Source organism: Corythoichthys intestinalis, chromosome 16, assembly GCF_030265065.1.
Source record: "Corythoichthys intestinalis isolate RoL2023-P3 chromosome 16, ASM3026506v1, whole genome shotgun sequence".
NCBI classification, from domain to species: Eukaryota; Metazoa; Chordata; class Actinopteri; order Syngnathiformes; family Syngnathidae; genus Corythoichthys; species Corythoichthys intestinalis.
This window is the reverse complement of record NC_080410.1, coordinates 25,868,332-25,879,334: the sequence shown is the minus strand read 5'-3', so window position 1 is coordinate 25,879,334 and position 11,003 is coordinate 25,868,332. Positions and strand designations below refer to the sequence as shown.

Genomic DNA, 11,003 nt, shown 5'->3' with positions numbered 1-11,003 from the left:
CCACGGCCAATTTTGACGCAAAAGGATTCCACAAAATCTGTTTTAAAAAAAAATCAAAGAATCTGAAAGCGGAAGAACACTGAACATTTGTAAAAAACTAAAACTTTTTTTGTGAATAATTAATGACAGTATTATTTTTTCTCTGATGTATGGCGGAAAACACAGACAAGGCTGAAAAAGTAGATTCTGCTCTTGCACCCCTCTTTAAAATAAACTGCTGTATTTTAAGCCAAAAGAACTGTTGTATTTGATAGAACACTATGTCTATATGCTGCCATAGCAGATTCATGGCGCATTAAGCCCCCGAACTACTTTTAATTTTTCCGTTTTACCCATGAAACCCCAGTTTACAGACGTCGCGCAACCGCTTTTGTTTCAACCCAGCCATAAAAAGAAGGTAAATAATTATATTTATTATTCAATATGTCTGTCATTTTTAGCTTAGAATCATTAATTGAGGTCTTATATTTAGTTTTAAAAAAAAACTACTTTAAAATAAATTATTCACTCGCATATTTTAAACTTGTAAACAAATTACATCACAATGAAAAAAATGGCGTCTGTAAATAAGTCAAGGATATCTACCTCATAACTATGGCTTAATTTTATTTTTTTTGTTATTGTCACATTTTCTCCGATATGTTAGATGATAAATAATCGGTCCAAACAAAGAAAAAAATGAAAAAAAATAATAATAATTAAAAGGGTAAATATATGAAAACCACTCCTTGATGTCTGTGATTTCTGCATCACGACCCTTGTTATATTACCATGTTTCACCCATCAAATCACCCCAAAATCTGGCTGTGGCCATTCACATCTGTGTCTTGACACTCGATGATACATGCTACATGGAGTTTTGGGATCGAAACAAGGTAAGTACGCGATAATATCTCGTTAAAATCATGGCATCTTTAATTTGCTCTCGCATGCTCTCACTTCCAGTTAGGGTTTTGCTGTTTAAATTTTTTATTTTAATGCCCTCCTGTTCAATTTTTTCTTCCCCCAGAAAATTGAGATTTTAAGCTTTCCAATGATGTATCACACATGCATATAGGACAATTTTGAAATTTGGCCAAATTGGGGGTCTCAAAGCAGAATTTCAAGTCACCTGAGTGTTTTACGCCATATATATAATTAAATGATAGTCAAAAACAAAATTAACAAAATTAAAATGAAAAAAAAGAAATACACTGTGGTTTTGGCCTTCAATAAAACACTAAAATTGATTTTCTTTCATAGTATTTACTATTTAACTCAATTCCTGGCAGTGACAACAATATACTGTATGCCCAATTCACTTAAACAAGGTGGACTGGCTCTTTCCGTTCCATTGACGCGTAAATGACACTCATTCAAAATGGATTTGACGTCTAGTACTGTAAATGATAAGAGCTCTATTGTACAGTGTCTGCCTTACTGTACTCAATAGTGAGCCTCAATCAGCTTTGTTCTAGGCTGACGTAGGTCATGTATGAGTCACTACCTGGTACCCAGATCACTGACGCTCATTGTTATTGTGGTGCATAATTAAGTTGCATTGTACTATTCCATCTGCAGTTATTGAGATGTAAAATAAGCATTCAGGTTTTTAAAGCAGACAATATTATTGTGTAAATAAGATGTTTAGATATAATTTTGTTCTTTCTGTACTCGTGGAGGATGGCAGAGACAAGAGTAGAAGCTTACAGTCATTGTTCTATTGTTCTACTGTGCTGAGACGAAGTCACAGTAGTGTTTACTTGAATCGTACGGAGAGTGGAAAGAACACTGATGTAATACCATTCAAAAGTTTGGGCATCACTCATAGGTCCTTTTTTTATTTTTTTAAAAAAGAAAAGCACCATTTTCAGTACCTACAATGAGTAAATTGCATTTCTGATTAGTTCACTGTTAACTTCTGGTTTGTTGATTGCTTGTTGAGATCACTTTTGTGTTTTTAGGTTAATGGGTTTAATCCAACATCTTCCCAAATTGCAAAAATAATGCATGTTAGAGTCTTTGAAGACTAAATTGGCCTTATGTGTGATTGTGAGTGTGAACAGTCTTTCTGTGCCTAGTGCCTAGGGTGTTCTTTCCCTGTAGGTTGTAATTATAATAATGCAAACCTTTTTGGGATAAGTAATGCAGAAACTGGATTGAAGAATGAATCTTCATTGAAAAAAAAACAAAAACGGATAGTTATTAAAAGGATATTTCTTAGTGAAACTAAGCTATGGTGTAAATACTGTATATTAAAAAATGGGAGAAGAAACAGGTTTTACATAAGTAATGGCCAAATGTTTTATTGTATTTAACAATCAAATACAGAGAAGAAAAGGTTACTTAATCACACTTGGAGTTCAATTTCTCTAAGTATGCTGAACAACATTAAATTTCAAAAGGAAAGTGAAACAGGCTTGTCATCAGTTGGGGGGAACCTTGTATTAGGCCATGTTAAACATAGCCCTTAGCCTGTGAGGCGGGCGCTCGACGAGGGCTGCTTTCTCCGCTACTGAAGGTGGGCGATCCGGGCATGCCGGGCGGACTGGAACCGGCGTACAGAAGAGACCCGCCGACCAGGAGCAATGCTGATGCCCCCCAGCCGATATAAAGGCCTGGGCCCAGTTCACGCTTGTGCGGGGCGGCCACATGCGGGTCGTAGAAATCCCTGATGATGGAGTGGGCGGTCCAGCAGACTGGCACCAGGAAGAGGAAGCCGGCGACGGCAAAGAGCACCCCTGAGATGCGCGCAATGCGTGCCTTGAGACTGTTGACACCTACGCACTTGGTGCACTTCACGCCAAGCACCCCCAGAGCCAGAGCCACGGCGCAAAGCATAACCGAGAGCACCGTGAGGCCGCGGGCAGCCTGCATGTCGCTGGGCAGCGCCAGCATGCTGTCGTAGACCTTACACTGGATCTGACCCGTACTTTGCACAATGCAATTCATCCACAAGCCTTCCCAGATGATCTGCGCAGTCACCAAGTTGTTGCCGATGAAGGCAGTGACTCGCCACAGCGGCACCAGGATCACCACTGCCCCGGCCACCCAACCCAGGATGGACATGATGAGGCCTACCAGTTGCATGCCTGTGGTCGCCATGTCGTTTAAATGCGGGGGTTTTAAATAAGTCTCTGCTTGTGGGGTCTAGTCCTTAAGTTGCGTTCCACTGTTGATGCCTTTGTCTTTCGGTGATGATGCCACTCAGTTTAAATCCGACTCGGTAATCTAAAAAAACAAGATTACCACAAATATATTATTTGAAATACAATTCATTGCTACCACAAAGACTTCAGGCATCTTCTAGAAAAGCTCTAAATGGTGGCAGAAGAGTATTTGACATGAGTTTAAATGTGATTGGTTGATTCTGAAAAGACAGACATCACAGACTATTACAAAAAGGACTGGCAAATCTAACAACGAATAGGTTGATAGAAAATGTCATGTCATAGACTAACCGAGCATATGGTTATCATAACTATTTGGACCTGGGCCCATGTTTCGTGGATTCCATGGTGTAGCACAGAGAAAGGCCTTCTTTGACATTGGTAGCCTGTGGGTGTCGAGCTAAGCGGCTAATCTAGGAAACAGGACCAAGCCACTCGGGGGAACACAAGCGAGCTTTCATGGGGCGTTTTTAGAGTGGGCCACAACAAGGACCGCATCAGTCAATATTCACGTTTGACCGTTCTTGGGATTCAAACTGTCCAATAATACTAATAGAAGCTTTTGAATATTAATTAAACAGTTGCTGACAAAGGAAAAACAGATTTCTATGAAACATTGTGGAAGAGAAAACCAGTCTGAAAAGGTTAACTGAAGATGTGGATAATGATGAGTTCCTTCATTTTTCTTTGAATAGTACACAGATTCTTGGAAGAAAATTCAGGCACGCGTACAAGACTGATTATATGCAATTAGTTCCAATTTGAAGGAGCTCTGAACTCTTCTTGTGGCAATTCTTTTGTTTTTTAGTTTTTTTAAATTAGGGGGGGAAAGGACAGGAAATTGAACATGGTCCACATCAGAAAAGAGCAAAATTTTCAAAAGTTGGATATTTGTCATGAATTGTAAAGTAGAAGGTTGATAATAGTGGATTTTCCAAAATCAGTTTCTGTCAGTGGTCCTCAATAAAAACAGTTAAACATCCCCAAGTTACATAGATTACAAAAAGTTGACCAATGAATAGAAAACCTTTTGCCAAAATACCCGTCTTAATATACCTTAAACTGGACTCTCCCTCTCCTCAGCGACTTTGTTTCACCAGATCCGAAGTTGTGACGCCCTCAAGGTGCAATGGGGGAGTTTAACAGAATCCACAGCTGGCGTCAGAGCCTCGATCAGCGTCAAGTGGCAACGAGATGCTACCCAGGCGGTGTTGCAGTGGGCACAAGCATGTGTGTCCGTGTGTGTGTGTATATGTGTGTGTGTGTCAATGCGTGAATGTGTCTCCCGGTGCCTGGTGTACGAGCACAATAAGCTGCTGTTTGGTCTGGCACAACCCCACCTCCCTCACCCTCTGTCCAAGTCCTGCTTTGGCCTCATGTCTGCTCATCTTCTGTTTTCACTGAGGTTTTCCAGGGTGGATAACGTCTGCTCAACATCCAGGTTTCCACGAGTTTTCGTATTCCCTATTTGGTCTTCTTCTTCTGGATGGCAGCACCGTTTGCAGCCCCCATAACAGTCCCAATTACACAGGATGAGAGATTCTTATAATTGTAGAAAACAACCTTGATGTGTCACCACTACAGGACCCCTAAAGGATTAGTACCGTTGTTCCAGTGAGATCAGATGCTGCAAAAGCTGGAGCTAATGATGAGAGGCTCAGCATTTTTACCGCCATGCAGGCGACCGGGACAAAAGAATGGGTGCAGGCTGTCTGTGAACGTGTCGCTGAAGGTGTAAATGTGGATGCCCGTCTCGGAGCAGTAGAAAGACACCCGGCCTTCGGCGTAGTCCACAAAAATGCCCACCTTTCTAGGCCTCTGTTCCAGCGCCACCGCGCTCGGCGGAGAGGTGTTGGCAATGTACTGCCCGCTCGCCTTCAGACTCAGAGTCCAGAAACCATTGGCAGGGCACACAGTGAAGCGGCCCTTCCTGTTGATGGACTGTCGAACTACACCTAAGCTCCACTCCATCTTCTCGCTGACCTCCACCTCCCAATAGGACCTCCCACTGCTGAAGCTCTCTTTGGCGAGGATGTTGGCCACGCGGTCAAAGCGTTTGGGGTGATCCGGAACCTCGTGGCGCTTGTCACTCTGCCTCACCTGTTTTCTGTCATCCGATACCGAAAGGGAAGGGTGGGCTGTCTTGGCGCTTAAGTTGATATCCACTATAACAAAGGAATATCAAAGCGCATAAGCATGTTTGCCATCTGAGCTTGAATTTATGTGGGGATAAAGACTTACCAATGTATCTCTCAATCCTTTTAAGTTCTGCCAAGTAAAAAAAATATACATATTTTAGTGTATTAGGTCATAAGATGCCTAATCAAGAGTACAGTATGTTAAAACTGACCTGATTTGGAGAGCCTATTGACTTCCACTTTAATCTTTGACATCATTTCCGAGAGTGTTCTCCTGGTGACCCCAACACAAGGGTCAGTTTCAATGGTAACCATGGACCAATCCCTTAAATGGACCTGTTGCCCGAGAGGCACAATGTTCTGTAATAAACACACAGGTTTTCATTATCAATGTTATATGATGTGTCATGCCATGGTAACAAGGAGAAGATACTTACCATGGAGTCTTCCTGGGATTCTTCCTGCTGATCACTTTTTTTTTCTGCAACCAGTGAGTCGGGTTCTGCAGTCTCTTTAGTCAGTTCCTGGATCTCCTGCTCCAGCTCTTTCACCAGAGTCTCGACTTTCTTCTGCTCGTCCTTTTGGCGCTCCTCGATGGCCGCCACCACCGCTTTGTGGCTCTTTTCCATGGCATGGACGAGAGCAGAGAAGACTTTCTGACTCTCTCGCACCTCTCGGAGGTAAGAGCTCTGGTTGGATGATCATAATAGAGGAAGTCAAATTGATAATCAATGGATACATTTTAGATGGATTTTTAGCCTCACCTTTTGGAGCTCAAGAGAACTCTTCAACCTCTCAGTCTTCTGTAGCCTTTCCTGAATCAGTTGCTCAACATTGATAACCTGAATCATTAAAACATGGTTTAAACTTGGAATTCCATCAGAAATGGCTGTACTTCAACATACCGTTTCTTCATCTGGTGGTTTCTGCGGTCTGGTCTTCTTATAATTTTCTGAGATTTCAGCTAGAATGTGGTTGATGCTGAGGTCTGGCCTATTGATGAACAGTCTCCTGCAGCATGGGCAGTATCTGGACTGGTGCCGCATCCAGAAGTCGCAAAGGCAGGGCAGGCAAAAGCTATGTCCACATGGGGTGGTTACTGGACTCTTAAAGATGTCCTTACACAGAGAGCACAGTAAGGACTTCTCAGGGAGGAGGCTGATAGTTGACGCCATTAGGGCTAAAAATGGCAGTGAGGAATGGGCAAATCAGAACAGAAAAAGTACAGCATAGCTATCCACGAATGGGACACTGGACTTCATATTCTCATGGCTTTAGATTGAAGAATTCCTGCTCAATTCATATGAGCTTACTAAGAATGGACTATTTAGAATATGTAAAGCATGTGGGCAAACAGGTATACCGAACGCATGGATGACTACTGTATGACATTATCAAGAAGCTAAACTCCAACACAAATATGCAACTCGAATACTTGGATTATTTTCCCAGACTAAAGTACTGTTGTCTTTCGTGGTCGAATTCAAGTTTGATTCTCCCCCCTCAAGAAATTATTTGTTGCATTCACGGGTTATATATATATGCCTAATGTTGTGTAGCAGGAAGTGTTGGATTCTAAATGAATGAGAGTAATTAAAAACCAGGTACAGTGAAATGAAGGCTTACCTGACCTGTCCTGCGCAGAAGTCTACTCTCGTCTCTCCACAGGCTCGAGGCAAACCGGGAAGTGCACTTCTAATGTTTTATGCTGCACGAAGGTGTGTTGGGTTGTCAAACAGTGACAAGCTCAGCTGAAACAAACTCCACCCTGAAAGTTATGCGAGTTTCTCTATAGGCAAACACTGGAGGCTGGGCTTTTTAAGATATGTCGTTTTACTACAGGCACTGAAAAAGGTTTATGTTCAAACTAGGGGTGTCAAACGATTAAAATTTTTAATCGAGTTAATTACAGCTCAAAAATGAATTAATCGTAATTAATCGCAATTAATCGCAATTCAAACCATCTATAAAATATGCCATATTTTTCTGTAAATTATTGTTGGAATGGAAAGATAAGACCGAGATGGATATATACATTCAACATACGGTACATAAGTACTGTATTTCTTTATTATAACAATAAATCAACAAGATGGCATTACCATTATTAACATTCTGTTAAAGCGATCCATGGATAGAAAGACTTGTAGTTCTTAAAAGATAAATAAAAATAATAAATAAAATATAAAAATAAATAAAACATATAAATATTTATTAAAAAAATATAGAAAATAAATAAAAGATAATAACTAGTACAAGCTATAGAAATTTTATATTAAAACCCCTCTTCATGTTTTCGTTTTAATAAAATTTGTAAAATTTTCAATCAAAAAATAAACTAGTAGCCCCCCATTGTTGATGTCAATAATTACTTACACAATGCACATGGGTGCTGAAGCCTATAAAATCAGTCGCACCCAAGCGCCAGCAGAGAGCGGCAAAACTCCGAAAAACACAACAAGTACACCTTTCACTTTGCTGTCCTTTTAATTCTTTTTGAGCAGGGCATTTGTGCGTTAATTGCGTCGAATATTTTAACGGGATTAATTTTAAAAATTAATTACTGCTCGTTAACGCGATCATTTTGACAGCCCTAGTTCAAACATAATAAATCAGAAACAGAATCATTAAGTAGTATCTGTTTTGATCTACAGTTGCTGGGCATTAGTTAGCCATACTGTAACTTTGCACAGACTTTGGAATTAAAACTGAGATTTGCGAATGTAGATGACTAGGTAGATTACTAGCATGTCATGCATGACATCCCTGATTTTGTGGCCGGTGTCAGGGCCGAGGCGTGGCAAAGAAGCGATTGATGAAGATGGAGTTGAAGTTGACTCGAGCAGGAGGGGCCACTCGATCCTCCATGTGCTTGGTGGCCACCTGAGCTGCACCACCTGCCGACGCGCCGACCGCCCCGCCGATGATTCCATACAGTACCATCCCTCCCGGGCCCTCTATAGAGCCCACCAATGCCCCCATGACAGCCCCCACCACCACGCCCGAGCCCACCCCCCTAGCCAGAGATGTTCTCAGCCAGCCGTTGTCTACCTCTGCCTTTGCCCGGATCTTGGCACTGACGCTGGCTGTGTGGGCATCTTTGCGCCGGTACAATTCATCCGACAGGTACTTTTTCTCCAGCTCACTCCACACTTTCTCATTATCAGCTGCCATCTTCTTCATGAGCCTTTTCTCCTCCTTCTTCACACTGCGCTCAGCTTTCTGGAAGGTCCCGCTGGTGAAGCACGCGCCACCCAGGGATGCCACTGTCCACTCAATCTTCTGTAGTAGCTCCTGCTCTCGGCTGCGGTCGCGCCAGTTTTTGTTGAAAATATAAAAACGCCCACCAAAGTCCTCGATCAGATGCCTTAAGGGCCAGTCGGTGTTCTGCACGACGCCCTCCAAGACGGCGCTGTCTGGGTTCCCGTCATAGGCAAGCAGGACAATGCAGTGTCTCAAACAGTATCTTCCGAAGCGGTTCATCATTAGCTGCGGGGTTCTTATGTCATTCGGTGAGATTTTCTCCATGTCGAAGGCCACCAGGAATGCATGGGGACCAGGCACTGACAAGCACTTGGACCTTCTAAGCTCCATCTTCCTCTTGACACTGGATATATCTTTATCATAGAGATTGGGGGCACTTATCAGAGCCACCCGTCGACCGGCCAGTTCTCCCAAAATCTTGCGGCTGCCAGAAATGCTTGTGGTGTCCTTGGGGAACACCTCCCTTCCTAGGATAGCATTTGTCAGCTGGAACTGAGATGGGCCACTGCTGCCAACTACCATCAACCTCAGCTCCAAGGACGTCCCTGTGGAGAAGCAGGTTTGCATACAACAGTTGCTTATGATATATACATTCATGCTGTTTCCCATCCAAACACCCTATCATTGTGAATGACGCTGAACAAAATAAAATTATTGAGGAGACTGAGCATAAATAATGCACTTTGATTTCCTCTTGTTAGCTCTTTATGGGTCCACTAACTACAGCAATTTCAATATGGTAATTGAGAGTTATATTTTGAATCATTTTTAAAATGTTTTATGACTTCTTACCAATTGGCTAATAGGCATGTATTCTGGAAAGTCAAATAAGGATACAAAAAGACATTTTTTTGTTGTTTTAATGTCCATGATTTTAAAAATGAAAACTTAGTGTTTTTTTATTGCAGAAAAAAAGGGCTAATATTTATTGGATCATTACGATGTTTTGTCATTGTTTTCTTGATGTTCGACAGTGAAATTGGTTTAACTAACCCAAACGTTATTCAGAATTAGTGAAAGGCAAACCAAATTTTAGTTATAATGTAACATGACCTATTTTTAACACATGACTGAAAAGCATAATATTATCATTTTTTAAAATTCAGACGTGAATTTTTTTCATCCATCTGACTCATTACCGCAAATATTTTTAGCTCAGTTAATGATTAATAAAATAACTTTAGTCCATTTAACTTTGACAATCGGCAACCTGAAACCCATTTCGGCTCTGGGCCCTAAATTTGACAAGTAATGCAACCTTACCTTTCTTTCTCTTCTCCATTTGTATGGCCAAGCTTCATTTAGCAGACAACAATACAAACACAACCCAAATGTGTGTTTCCGTCCCTCTCTCGCTCCACTGTTCAGCTCATTTGCTTTTCCTCTAGGTTCTGTGTGATATGGTAATTGGCAGTAACAAAATATCCAGTGGAAAATTTCTTCAGGGTCCAAAGACACTCATCCCTGAACATATGTGTATTTCCCATATCACTGCTTTTACAATCACGGTTCTTTGATAGTCACTCACTAGAGAGATCTGGATAATCAATACTTCATTAAATTAAATTTGATCTTGTCCCAGTGCATTTCCAATGCATTTTCCAAATATAGAGCTGGTGTCCTTGTGTGGCGTCACAGTGACACTAAATGTCAGTGATTACAAAGACACCACGTGTAAATCCAGACTCTATTACACAATCTCATGTCAATACGGCACCGCTCATTGTGTAAGCGACAGATCTGTTTGAAGACATTTCAATTATATAAGAGTATCATGTTTTGGATCCATTGCTTATCATTCTTAAAATCTCACTGGTTCATGAAAGGGTCCCATTGCTATTAGAAAGGCCATATTTAAAGAAGGTACCGGACAGTTTAGGTTGACGTGGCAACACAGAGGCTGAAAAGAAAATAAATTACACTGCTGGCCAAAAGTATTGGAACCCCTGCAATTCTGTCAGATAAGGCTCAATTTCTCCCAGTAAATGACTGCAATTACAAATGCTTTGGTTGTAATATCTTCATTTATTTTGCTTGCAATGAAAAAACACAAAAGAGAATGGAAGAAAAAAAAATTCCTTATCATTGTACACAAAACTCCAAAAAATGTCCAGACAAAAGAAGAGGCACCTTTTGAAAAATCATGTGATGCTTCATTAATTTGTGTAATTAACAGCACCCGTTACTTACCCGTGGCACATAACAGGTGCTGGCAATAACTAAATAACACTTACAAACAGTTAAAATGGATTAAAGTTGACTCAACCTCTGTCCTCTGTCCTTGTGTGTACCACATTGAGCATGGAGAAAAGAAAGAAGACCAAATGACTGTCTGAGGACTTGAGAGGCAAAATTGTGAGGAAGCATGGGCAATCTCAAGGTTACAAGTCCATCTCCAAAGACATGAATATTCCTGTGTCTACCGTGTGCAGTGTCATCAGTAAGTATAAAG

At 41.2% G+C, this 11,003-nt stretch overlaps 1 protein-coding gene and 1 pseudogene across 1 annotated transcript; both read right to left on the bottom strand.

The window, feature by feature from the left end:
• Nucleotides 1–2,255: 2,255 nt before the first annotated feature.
• cldnk (claudin k) lies at nt 2,256–4,373 on the bottom strand. Its single transcript, XM_057817016.1, has 2 exons — nt 4,206–4,373; nt 2,256–3,210 (listed from the first exon to the last, which is right to left on the bottom strand). The coding sequence occupies exon 2, from the start codon at nt 3,082–3,084 to the stop codon at nt 2,437–2,439; it is 648 nt and encodes a 215-aa protein (XP_057672999.1). The 5' UTR covers nt 3,085–3,210; nt 4,206–4,373; the 3' UTR covers nt 2,256–2,436.
• A 200-nt stretch (nt 4,374–4,573) lies between these two features.
• Nucleotides 4,574–10,112, bottom strand: LOC130931699 (E3 ubiquitin-protein ligase TRIM39-like; annotated as a pseudogene).
• Nucleotides 10,113–11,003: the final 891 nt, after the last annotated feature.